Below are 13,857 nucleotides of genomic sequence, written 5' to 3'. Positions count from 1 at the left end.
TTATTTTAGCAACAGTATGAGAGATCTTTTGGCTTTAAGACCTTCAACCCCTTTCCTAGTCAAGTAAGAGAAGACTCACAAAAAATCAGAAAATCAGGGAGCGTTGCCTTTACTGTCAGGATAAATTTCAGTTTGAATCAGTAAAGAAAATCTGATGTGAGAAAGAGGTAAACAATTTGTGTCTGAAGAATTGAATATAAGTTTTGGCAGAATCAATCCTGACTGTCCACAACATGAGTGTTTTTAGGAAGAAATCTGTCTCTGATTATTCCTAATTTGTGTTAGTTGATCTCTGCTGATCGTGTTGAAACAACTCCAAATGTTATTAAAATCAGTCCTTGAGGGAATGAGCATTTTAAAAAATTATTTGAAGTTTCATTACAGCTCCCTTTGGCAAAGACTCATTTTTAATTTAACTGAAAATAAAGTCAATTATTTTAGTAGTTAAAGGAATGAATGGAACAAGGCAATACTAAATATAGAACATCATCAAACCCTCCCTAAGCTAAATTACTAAATGCTTCTCTCTGGACTGTATTTTTTCACAAACGTGTGTTTTATCCACATCGTCTACAGTTTCCCATCACTTACTATGACCTGACAGCTTATAGTAGTGTTTGCCAACCTTTTCCATTTTCTAACCCCCTAAGATAACTAATTTTTCTCTAATGTAAAAGTTAAATACCAAAGAAAAGATTTTGTTGGATAAAGATGAACTTTGGAGGTCCACAAACCATTTCAATATGTAAAATTTTTGGCCCCCAAGAACCAATTCTCACCCCCTGAGGAGCAATATCATCCCTGTAGAGAATGTGATCTCCCTCTCTGCCCATGTTGTCTTCTGATGTAGTGGACTGGACCCTTTCTTCTCTTTTAATCAGTGTCTTTAAGTTTTTCCAGACCTAGCACACATTCAGCCACTTCCAGCATCATCCATACTCATTTCATCCTCTTTTTGCTGCTTTGCTCAACGGCTCAGTTGAATTTTGTAGACTGACCAATATTATCAGGGATTTCTTCAGTATTTCTTTGTAATTGTTCCCATTCTTCTACTCTGTATGTTTTCTTGCTGATGAGGTTGTAGACTTCTTAAAGATAAACATTGTCTTACTTGTTTGTTTTTGTAATAAGTGATGCCTTGCAAGTGAATGATTGCAAAGGCATGGTAGATTTTTTGTATTTTGAGGGTATGGCAAGAATGTGGACCTGAAGAGTGAAGGGTGAGATTGGAGCAGTAATTTGGGGCGAGATTGTTATTATTGTTTCTGGATATTATGATTACATCTATTTTCTCACTATTTAAAATACCTAAATATTGGATTAAAAGGAGATAGAATTGAAATAAATACTAAGGAATTACTAATGAAACCTTAAAAGTGTCAGCAATTTAATGTCAAATAATATATCACATTCTATATTAGTCAAGTAAATTTAGAGCAGTGATAAAATTTAATGGAGAAGTTTATAATCCTATATAATAAAAACCTAATATGCTAAGTGTCCAGTCGTCCGTTCAACCAATCAAAGCATAATATGCTAATGATATGCTAAGGCCTCTCAACTGCTCGCTATGACGTGCACTAACCACCAAGGGGCAGACACTCCGACTGGTAGGTTAGCTTGCTGCTGGGGTCTGGCCAATCAGGACTGAGCGAGATGGGCTAGACACAGCACTCCCGCGGTCCTTCCTCAGCTGGCCAACCTCCCGCGTCCCTCCCCAGTCCCGATCATGCATCAGTGGGGTCCCTTGGCCTGGCCTGTGCCCTCTCGCAATCCGGGACCCCTTGAGGGATGTCGGAGAGCCAGTTTTGGCCCGATCCTGCAGGCCAGGCTGAGGGACCCTACTGGTGTACGAATTCGTGCACTGGGCCTGTAGTCATACATAAAGTAGTAAAGTCATTTTAGTATTCTTTCCAGATATTATATTTATGTCTTAGCACTATAGACATATTTATTTAGGTTGTTTTCAGCAGTCTCTACTTTTAATTTTAGGATGTGAAGTTGACAGCAAGCAATGATGATTATTATTTTGTATTTGAAGATTATTTATATCAGGTAAGTTGAAAAATTACAATATATAATGTTCTTGTTTTAAGTTCTCTAATTCAGATACCTTGGGAGATATCTCTGTTGTTAACTGAATCCTCCTGAAATCCAAGCCATGTTTATTTTATCTCAAATTAAATGTTCTAAATTTGGGATAAAGTTAATTCTTGTTCTTATGTGGGATTTTATGGGAGAACAAGATTTTGCACACTGAAGTCAGAGTGGTGTTTTTTTTTGTGTGTTACTTTAACCAGTTATACTTTAGGGTGGTTTGTTATATAGTAATAGAAACTGAAACAGGTTCTGCTGGCCAAAAATGCAACAATTTGAGCATCAAAAAGTATAGTGACCGACTCCATACAGATCAACTACATTAAAATCCACAGCTCATTACTGATATATTTTCTAAAATCTCATTTGTCACTTTTAGAATTTGCTAGAGCACCAACTTATTCTAAAAATTGATAAATAAAGGAAAACATCAAGCAGATATCCTATATATCTTGCTTTTTCTGTACACATTGTTTTCTAGGATAGGCAAATAGTTGCTGAAGGAAAATTCATTTTCTCCACTCTCCCCCCACAACTTTATTGAGATATAATTGACATATAGCACTGGGTAAATTTAAGGTGAACAATATGTTGGTTAGATACATTTATTTATTACAAAATGATTATCACCACAGCATTAGCTAAACCTCCAATCTGTCATATAATTACAACTTCTCTTTTGCAGCAAGAGCATTTAAGATCTCTCTAAGCAACACTCATGTATATAGTAGTGTTATTAGCTATAATCATCATGCTATACATTATATCTCCAGAATTTGTTAATCGTATATAACTTATAATCTTATAACTTTGTACCCTTTGACCAGTATCTCCTCATTTCCCCCAGCCTGCAATCCCTGGTAACCATCACTCTACTTTCTGTCTCTCTGACTTTGCCTTTTTTAAAAAGATTCCATATGTAAGTGATATCATACATTATTTGTCTTTCTCTGTCTGACTTATTTAACTTAGCATAATGCCCTCAAGATTCATTCAGATTGCCACAAATGGCAGAATCTCCCTTTTTTAATGGCTGAATAATATTCCATTGTATTTATATACCACACTAGAGGCCCAGTGCACAAAATTCGTGCACGGGGATGGTGTCCCTCAGCCCAGCCTGCACCCTCTCCAATCTGGGACCCCTTGAGGGATGTCCGATTCCCCTGCAGGCCTGAGTCCCCCCCAACTGTCCTCCACTGCAGGCTTGGTCCCCTGCAACTGCCCTCCCCTGCAGACCTGGTCTCCCCCAACTGCCCTCCTCTGCCAGCCCAGTCACCCCTAACTGCCCTCCCCTGCAGGCCTGATCACCCACAACTGCCCTCCCCTGAAGGCCTTGTTCCTCCCCAATCGCCCCCCCCCCGCAGGCCTGGTCCCCCCCAACTGCCCTCCCCTGCAGGCCTGGGTCCCCCCCAACTGTCCTCCCCTTTAGGCCTTGTCCCCCCCCCAACTACCCCCCCCTTGCAGGCCTGGTCCCCCCCAACTGCCCTCTCCTGCAGGCCTGGGTCCCCCCCAACTGTCCTCCACTGCAGGCCTGGTCCCCCCCAACTGCCCTCCACTGCAGTCCTGGTCCCCCCAACTGCCCTCCCCTGCTGACCTGGTCTCCCCCAACTGCCCTCCTCTACCAGCCCAGTTACCCCTAACTGCCCTCCCTGCTTGCCTGATCGCCCACAACTGTCCTCCCCTGCCAGCCCAATCACCCCTAACTGCCCTCCCTGCTTGCCTGATCACCCACAACTGCCCTCCCCTGTGGGCCTGGTACCCCCAACTGCCCTCCCTGCTTGCCTGATCACCCACAACTGCCCTCCCCTGTGGGCCTGGTACCCCCCCAACTGCCCTCCCTTGCTGGCCTGGTCTTCCCCAACTGCCCTCCTCTGCCGGCCTGGTCACCCCCAACTGCTCACAACTGCCCTCCCCTGCAGGCCATCTTGTGGCAGCCATCTTGTGTCCACATGGGGGCAGCCATATTTGACCACATGGGGGTGGCCATCTTGTGTCTTGGAGTGACGGTCAATTTGCATATTACTCTTTTATTAGATAGGATTTTATGGGTTTACATTCTATTCTAGCTAAGGAGACAAGACATGGGCATTAAAAATGTTTTAAAATTGTTTTAAAGTGTTTATGTCAAGCATTGGATATTAACCTTTTGCACTCAGATGTCGAGTGTGACTCGACACGGTTAGCATTAGAATAAAGGAATCGAGAAAAAAGCAAGCGAGTGCAAAGGGTTAAAGAAATTACTATCACAGACAGTAAGTACTATAGGAGTGTGATTTAACCTTATTTTTCATTTTTATCAATATTTTAATCTACATTGTATTAATTTAAAATTTTATATAATTTTTTCAGTCACAGATCTCATGGCCTTTGCTGCTTATAGTACTTTGGAAATGACACTAAATAAGCTTTAATGTGGATCTTTATCCCTGTAACATAAGTAAAAGGATAATTATACCATCTAGGCTCTGTCTTCAGGAATTATGCAGAATTAAATTTTCCTCATGTGGATAGTTACTCAAAATATACTCTCCATGATAATAACTTTTAATCATTTATCTGAATTATTGGAGAGAAGTTGATTTTAAATAATAAAAAGGTAATTGTACACATTAAAAATAATATCTGATTATCAAAAATTGAGTTCCAGTTTGTCTCTGAGGAAAATTATTCATATATGTATGTATTTGTGTGTGTGCGTATGTGTATGTGTGAGTTAATTAATTACAAGCTTTCCTTTGGCAGAGCTTCCTAGCAACATAAGTGCTCTGTGGGAAAATAGTTGGTGATAATTGAGTGAATTTAATGTTTCTGGTCATGTTCTGGGTCTAACCTATTTATTGGGTTTGTGACTAGATTACAGAATTAGATGGCATGTGGCATAGCTGTGTCTGTATACAGATGAGAAAAATTCAGCAATCCCTCTTTAAGGAAAATCTGGGCCTATGTTACAAGGATACACAGATCTTGTTCCTGAATGGCTCATGGTAGTTACCTAAATTTTATAGGTAACAACACTGTCCAGTATACAAATTACATATTTTTTGTTAACCCTCACCCAAAGATATTTTTCCATTGATTTTTAGAGAGAGTGGAAGGAAGGGGGAGAGAGAGATAGAAACATCCATGTGAGAGAGAAAAATTGATCGCTATGACATGCACTGACCACCAGGGGGAAGACGCTCTGACTGGTAGGTTAGCTTGCTGCTGGGGTCCAGCTGATCAGGACTGAGCGAGACGAGCCAGACATGCCCTGGAGCCCTCCCTGACTGGCCAACCTCTTGTGTCCTTCCCCGGCCCCGATTGTGCACTGGTGGGGTCCCTCAGCTTGGCCTGCACCCTCTCGCAATCCAGAACCCTCAGGGGATGTCAGAGAGCCGGTTTCGGCCTGATCCTGCAGGCCAGGATGAGGGAACCTACTGGTACACGAATTCGTGCACCAGGCCTCTAGTATAGAAATAAAGTTTTGAGTAATAAATCAACTTTTTATCACTCCAAAATTCAGTTTTTATTTTGCTTGAAATTCTTAAAAATACTTCCTGGTGCTGAAAGTCCTAAATTATGTGAGAGTTTTAAAATGTGTTCAAACAGAACATGCCTCTTATTCCATGGAAGTAAATTGGGTATTGTGAATATCATTTTCAGGTTCCATACTTAATGGCATCATGACAACCTGCAAGTTAACTTTTTGTCCAAAGTGTATAAAATATTCATAGGGAAGAATTTCTTTATAGTAAAGGGTATTTACTCTTTCTGTTGTATGACAAATCCTCTGTCATATGCTTGGCTTATGTTGCATATGCTTAATAGTAGTACTGACATTTAGAGTATGCCCTGGTTACAAATATTTTAATGCCATTGAATGGAGTTTAAGGAAGAACCAGATGCAAGCATATATGCTTTATTCATGTATCCATTTAGACAAATTAGTGAGTGAGTGTTTTGATACAGATACTGTATCAGGTGCTGCATAAGAAGATTAAGCTCACATTTTAGTGGAAAATGAGGGGAAAGGCAAATACATAGTTATAATTTGATAATTATTTTGATAGCTCTATAATGTGTAATGTTCCATACAAACACAGTTAAAGGGGAAGTAAATTCTGGGAATAGTGCAGTTTAGGCTTCAGAATAGAAATGTAAGAAATGTCTGGTTCTGAAAAAAAATAAAAGCTCTCCACAGAGAACCCACATGTACTCCCATCACTGCATGTACTTCACCTACCTGCATCTGCACCATCTACTCATGGTGCAGATGCAGGTAGGTGAAGTACATGCAGTGATGGGAGTACATGTGGGTTCTTTTTATTATGGAGGCACTGTCCTTGCTTTTATGTTTGATAAAACCAGTCCCTGCATTTGGACTCTAAAATTCATCTCCCCTTGGTTCTCATAGGCAGTGCAATTATAGTTTTTCCATTGTCAATTTCCCTATCTTCAGATTTCTCCTCTCAGTATACAGATATGCCATTAATCCTCTCATCTGAAAATCAAAGCAAGATAAAATGAAACAAAAATTTTTATTGATCCTATATCCTTTCCAACTACTGCCCCACCCTCTGTTTCCTTACAACTCCTTTTTAAAAATCTGTAGATACTGTTTTAAATTTCCATCCTCCTATTCTCTCTTGAACCCTTCCAAAGCAGACCCCTCTCCTCTCCTCTCCTCTCCTCTCCTCTCCTCTCCTCTCCTCTCCTCTCCTCTCCTCTCCTCTCCTCTCCTCTCCTCTCCTCTCCTCTCCTCTCCTCTCCTCTCCTCTCCTCTCCTCTCCTCTCCTCTCCTCTCCTCTCCTCTCCTCTCCTCTCCTCTCCTCCCCTCCTCCCCTCCCCTCCCCTCCCCTCCCCTCCCCTCCCCTCCCCTCCCCTCCCCTCCCCTCCCCTCCCCTCACCCTCCCCTCCCTCCTTTTCTTTTTTCCTCAATGTCTCTACCAAAGGTCATGAGTGACTTCATATTGCGGAATCCAATAGTCCATCCCCACTTCTGACCTTACTTGATTTATTTGGTCATTCAATTAATCATACCCTCTCCTTGATTCTCCTTGATTTCTTCACGTGGCTTCCAGGACATCATGATTTCGGGTTTCCTTCTCATTCATTCACCTCTGCTGGCTTCTCCTCATCTCCCTGTCCTGTGTTGGAGTGTCCCAAGGATAAGTCCTTGGATCTCTTTCGGTTTTTATGTCCTTGCCCTTAGTGATTCTCATCTATTCTCATGGCTCTAAATACCACCCTATACACTGACAACTCTCACTTTTCTATCTCTTTGTGGACCTCTCCCTTCAACTCAAGGCTTACCTTTCTGCTCACAGGGAGCTGTAAGCTGATTGCCTGACCAGTTTCAGGTCCCTAACTGATATAGCAAACTTCTCCCAATATATGCGTGTGTGCGTGTGTGTGTGTGTGTGTGTATGCAGGCACTATCCCTCTTGTCTGCATTATTTTTCTCCATGGCACTGGACACCAAATGACATATAATACATTTTACTTTTTATCCTGTATCCCTTCATAAAAACATAATCACTATGAAGATAAGGATTTGGGGTTTTGTTGTTGTTGTTGTTTATTGTTACTTATGGCTGTATTTTTAGTTCGCAGAACAGTGGCTGCCACATAGTAAGTGTTCAATAAATACTTTTTGGAAGGAAAGACAGAAGGAGGGAGCTATCAAAGGCAGAGCAGCGCCAGGGGGATTTTGGTGGCTGGATAAATATGCAGGTGGAGAGAGATGGAAGAATCAAGAATGACTGAGGTTTCAGGTTTTGGATAGGTCCAGGCATGGTGATCTAGGAATTAATATTAGAAACACATGGAAGATGTATAGGTTGGAAGTCAGGCAGACAGAAAAGGGAAAAATTTTACAAGTGTATTTTTCTTGATAAAAATGTGATAAGAAAAAGATCTGAGAGCCCATGCCTAAGCACGAAACTGGAGCAGAAATAAAAGCCTTTCTTTTTTATTTTTCTCCCAGTATTTCCAGTCATTGCAAGTGAGTTTGTCAGCACTATTTTCATCATGCATTTAGAGAGTGCTTATTATGTGCCAGAATCTGCTCCAGACACTTCACATACTTTATCACTAATTCTTACCACACCCTGTGAGGTAACTTTATTCCCATTTTACAGATGGAGAAGCAGAGGCTGAGCCCAAGCTCACACAGCTGCCAAGGCCAGGCCCAGTCTGTTCAGTTTCAAAGCCCCGTAAGCCCCAGCACTCCTTAGTTTATGAAAATGTGAATTACGGCAGAGTGTTTAAAAAAGTCATCCTTGAAAATTTCTCATTTGAAGTTCTCCAAATTTGGATAAAAATACAAGGGCACTACAATGAAAAACTTGTCCCATAGTTGTAAATTAAAGTAACTCTCCAGTTGGTCTCCATTCTTTCTTATGTGCCTTTTATTACATGAATAACTTACTTCTCTAAAACATTCACCATAAATATATATATATATTCAAGGGACTAAAGAAAGCCATCGGCCCAAATAAATCTTTTGCAGCTGTGTGTGGACAATTTAGATATGATTCTGCTATTGTAACCGTATTTCGAACTTTAATGTCCAGTTTCTTGCAGCTCTTCTAAATAAAGTAAATCATTGCCATGTAAAACCTCATCCTCATAAAGTTTAATTTTTATTTATTAGTAAGTAATCAAAGTTAAATTTTCTAGTTCACTTGATTGAAATTGTCATCCTCATAAGAGTTGGCAGTTCTTTGCTTACATCCCAATATGTAATGTCTAACATACCATCTCTGGCATTATCACCTTACAGGCACCAGTTTTCTCTGTAGGGCAGGTCTCAGATATCTAGTCTTCTCTAGGGCAACAGGGACTCTAGAGGGATATATTTCAGCACAGAATTTCTCCTAACATGACTGTGTTCTCAACAGCCTGCTAAGGGACAGTTAATACAAACATTTCTTAGGAATTGTTTTCTCTCTAGGCAACAGTAGAAAGATATTTGTAAGTAAATTTTCCTTTTGCATTATTTTACTTTAATTATATTAGTTATCACTGTACTAGTTGAATTACTTTATTAATTGTATTAGTTAATTATTGTTGCTATAACAAATTACCACAAATTTAGTGGCTTAAAACAAAATAAATATATTCTCTTGTAGTTCTGAAGGTCAGAAGTCTGCACTGAGTTTCACTGGGCTAAACCAGGGGTTGCCAGGGCCGTGTTCCTATAGAGACTTTACCGGGATCGGGCCTAAATGGGCAGTCAGACATCCCTCGAGGGGTCCCATATTGGAAAGGTTGCAGGCTGGGCTGAGAGACACACACCCCAGTGCACGAATTTTGTGCACCGGGCCTCTGGTTTATAATAATAAAAGGGTAATATGCTAATTAGAACAGGCATCATTCTGGACGAAACCGGGGCCGGAGGGAAGCCTAGTTCCTGGGTGCCAGAGGGAAGCTGGTGCTGGCAGCCGGGGGAAGGAAGGCCTACTCTTGCACGAATTTCATGCATCGGGCCTCTAGTGGAAAATAAAAAGCCAGGAAACATAAGAGACTGAGCTCACTCAATAGCCCCCTTTCCACTGTAAACATAAAGAAATGTTGGGTAGAAGATAGCAAAGAATTTAATCAATTAACCAAATATTCATCACATTTTCAATGCATATATCCATTGACTTGGCTATTCTATCTATATACACTGAGTGGCCAGATTATTATGATCTCTGAACACATAATAATCTGGCCACTCAGTGTATATCCTATATAATAAAAGGCTAATATGCAAATTGTCCCCTCAACCAGGAGTTCGACCAGCAGGCAGGCCAGCCAACCGCCCATGTCCCCTCCCCCTGGCCAGGCTTGCCAGACCCCACCCATGCATGAATTCATGCACCGGGCCTCTAATGTGTATATGTGTGTGTATATATATATATATATATATATATATATATATATATATGTGTGTGTGTGTGTGTGTGTGTGTGTGTGTGTGTGTGTCCTATCTAATAAAAGAGTAACATGCAAATTGACTGTCACTCCAGTGCACAAGATGGCTGCCCCCATGTGGACACAAGATGGTTGCCACAAGATGGCCAGCAGGGGAGGCCAGTTAGGAGGGACCAGGCCTGCAAGCAAGGGCAATTGGGGGCAATCAAGCCTGCAGGGGAGGGCACTTAGGGGTGACCAGGCTGGCAGAGGAGGGAAGTTGGGGGCAACCGAGCCTGCAGTGAAGGGCATTTGGGAGGGACCCAGGACTGCAGGGGAGAGCAGTGGAGGTAACCAGGCCTGCAAGGGAGGGCAGTTGGGGGTGACCAGGCCTGCAGGGGAAGGCAGTTGGGGGGGGACCAGACCAGCAGGGGAGAGCAGTTTGAGGCGATGAGGCTGGCAGGGGAGAGCAGTTAGGGGTAACCGGGGTTAGCAGGGGAGGGCAGTTGGGGGGGACTAGGCCTGCAGGGGAGGGCAATTGGGGGGGACCAGGCTGGCAGGGGAGGGAAGTTAGGGGTGACCAGGTTGGCAGGGGAGGGCAGTTAGGGGCAATCAGGCTGGCAAGGGAGCAGTTAGGCATCAATCAGGCTGGCAGGAGAGTAGTTAGGGGGTGATCAGGCTGGCAGGCAGAAGCGGTTAGGAGCAATCAGGAAGGCAGGCAGGCGAGCAGTTGGGAGCCAGCAGTCCTGGATTGTGAGAGCAATCCCAGATTGGAGAGGGTGCAGGCTGAGGGACACACCCCCCACGTATACATATATACACATACACACACACACACACACACACACACACTGAGTGGCCAGCCTGGTCACTCCTAACTGCCCCCTCCCCCCGCCGGCCTGGTCACTCCTTACTGCCCCCCTGCCTGCCTGGTCACCCCTCACGTCCCCCCCCCCCTCCGCCCCCGCAGTCCTGGTCACCCCATGCAGCCTGCTTGTTCAGTCGTTTGGTCGTCCCTCACTAACTCCCTTGCCGGCCTGGTCTTAGGCAGCCATCTTGTGAGTGTGTGATGGTCAATTTGTATATTACCTCTTTATTATCCTCTCTAATAAAATGGTAATATGCAAATTAACCATCACTCCGCTACATAAGCCACACCCACCAGCCAAACCACGCCCACCAGCCAATCAGGGCGAGTATGCAAATTAACCCCAATCCAAGATGGCTACAGCCACAGTGAGCAAGGTTTCCCAGGTAACAGAGCAAGCCAAGCTTTACATAGCCGTTGCAGGCCTAAGCCTCCACTCAAGCTACAAAGTTTCAAATATAGAAGGTAAACAAATTCAAACAAATGGCGGCAGAATGGAGCTTGAGAGAGCAGGCCAGGGTTGCTGGCGGCAACAGGGGAAGCAAAGCTTTCCGCACACCCTGGCCGGGCTCACCTGCTTAAGGCTACAAAGTTTCAATTGTAGAAGGTGAATTAACTGCCACAGAGATGGCTGCCGCCCCAGAGGGAACAGCAGGCTTGGCTCCGCTCCAGGCTACAAAGTTTCAATTGTAGAAGGAAAATAAATTCCAGATACCAGGGCCTCTGCTTGGGTTGCCAAGGGGCGTGGCCGGCCTGCAAACCACCACAGGCCCCTCACTCAGGCCGATCCACGCCCCAAGGGAACCCCACCCTGATCCGGGACACCCTTCAGGGCAAACCAGCTGGCCCCCATCCGTGCACCAGGCCTCTATCCTATCTAATAAAAGAGTACTATACAGATTGATCATCACTGCAACACACAATATAGCTGCCCCCATGTGGTTAAAGATCCTGCCCCCATGTGGACACAAGATGGCCACCACAAGATGGCCAGCAGGAGAGGGCAGTTGGGAGGCACCCGGCCTGCAAGGGAGGGCAGTTGAGAGGGACCAGGCTTGCAAGGGAGGGCAGTTGGAGGTGATCAACCCTGCAGGAGAGGGCAGTTAGGGGTGACCAGGCCGGCAGAGGAGGGAAGTTGGGGGCAAACAGGCTGGCAGGGGAGTAGTTAAGCATCAACCAGGCTGGCAGCAGAGTGGTTAGGGGGTGATCAGGCTGGCAGGCAGAAGCGGTTAGGGGCAATCAGGAAGGCAGGCAGGCAAGCAGTTGGGAGCCAGCAGTCCTGGATTGTGAGAGGGATGTCCGACTGCCCGTTTAGGCTAGTCGGGCCTAAACGGGCAGTCGGACATCCCTCCAGGAGTCCCAGATTGGAGAGGGTACAGGCTGGGCTGAGGGACAATCCCCCGCCGTGCACGAATTTCGTGCACCGGGCTTCTAGTATAGGATAAGGAAGTTCACTGTGACATTGTTTATAATGTGGGGAAAGTGGAGATAATTAAATGATCAATAAAAAAGATAGGTTAAGTAAACTTGTTCATCCATATAGTGGAATATTCTGCACATTAAAAATATGGGTAGGAAATATTTATTTTAGCCGAAACCAGTTTGGCTCAGTGGATAGAGTGTCGGCCTGCGGACTGAAGGGTCCCAGGTTCGATTCCGGTCAGGGGCATGTACCTTGGTTGCGGGCACATCCCCAGTAGGGGGTGTGCAGGAGGCAGCTGATCGATGTTTCTCTCTCATTGATGTTTCTGACTCTCTATCCCTCTCTCTTCCTCTCTGTAAAATATCAATAAAATATATATTTAAAAATATATATATTTATTTTATATTATTGAGAGAAAATAGATTATAGAACAGTATCATAATCCTATTTTGTTTGAAAATTTTATATGTGTGTATAAAAAGAGTCTGAAAGAGTATACATAAAAATATTAACAATGCATGGATTATTAGTGCCTTTCCTATTTTGATTATCTGTATTTCTTATTTTTATCATAAACACATATTGCTTGTGTAGTATTTTAAAATATAGTAAAATTACAGGGGGTAGGGGAGGCTGGGGGAAGGTCAATGGGGGGGGAAAGGAGATATATGTACTACTATATATAATACTTTAAACAATAAAATAAAATTTAAAAATATAATAAAATTAATCAGTGGCAATGGTTGGTACACATTTCACCCTTAGGCCTGACTGCTGCGCAATCTTCATGTTTATCGTTTTTCTAAAGCTGACCCCTTTCTTGTGTCTTGGACCCATAGTTTCCCTATTTACTCACTCCTGCTCTAGTCCAGCCCTGACTCTGTGTCCCTGTTCTGTGAACTGGCCTTGCCTTTTCCAGTCATTTCCAACTTCTTTTCTTAGTAACATCTTCTGAACCCCAGGTCTTCTAATACCAAGACCCAGATTTCCTGTCACTAATTGCCTTCCTGAAGATTGGCCCCCTGCCCCAAAATTCCAGGCTGGTGTCAGCAACCCAGTCCCCTCCCAATAGACATTCTTGATTCAGGTATACTCCCACCTTCTACCTGCTGGTAGGATGGTCAGCTTCTAATATGCATTGGGCTGTTTTTTGTTCCACTGCACCTGCTATCCCTTCTAAATATCTTGAGTTGCCTTCCCTCCCACCCTGACATGCCCAGTCACCTGCTGCTGCATCCCAGCAATCCCCGTTTCCTGCACTTGCCAAGCTGCTCTATGTCACTGCAGTTCCTTAGGTCCTCATACATATCTCATGTTAAATTTTCCCCAGGTTTTTCTATTTACAGCTACAAAACACAATATAAGAATCAACTGGTAGTCAGCAACTTGCATTTTTTGGCTATCGTTAAAATTTAAGTGGCTAGCCGTAAGAAATCCTTGGATGGAACATTGGCCATCACACTTGGCATTCTCAGTTACACTTACCATGGATATACCAATAGAGGGCACTCTTCCCATTGCTAAGCATGGTACTGCACTTGAAAGATTCTACCTCAATGCCTCCCAACCAGGAAATAGCAAGGAGTTA

The 13,857-nt window shown here is 43.4% G+C and overlaps 1 protein-coding gene across 3 annotated transcripts in view; it reads left to right on the top strand.

Annotated features, from left to right (window-relative positions):
* TBC1D19 (TBC1 domain family member 19) overlaps window positions 1-13,857 on the top strand; it is a 102,974-nt gene that overhangs the window by 53,965 nt on the left and 35,152 nt on the right. For all 3 annotated transcript variants that reach the window (XM_079767406.1, XM_079767408.1, XM_079767407.1), the window contains one exon: window positions 1,993-2,055. In XM_079767406.1, the coding sequence (XP_079623532.1) occupies window positions 1,993-2,055 (63 nt within the window). The remainder of the gene's footprint in view (window positions 1-1,992; window positions 2,056-13,857) is intronic.

Source organism: Cnephaeus nilssonii (genome assembly GCF_951640355.1).
Source record: "Cnephaeus nilssonii genome assembly, chromosome: 1".
NCBI lineage: Eukaryota > Metazoa > Chordata > Mammalia > Chiroptera > Vespertilionidae > Cnephaeus > Cnephaeus nilssonii.
This window is presented reverse-complemented; position numbering and strand designations above follow the sequence as displayed.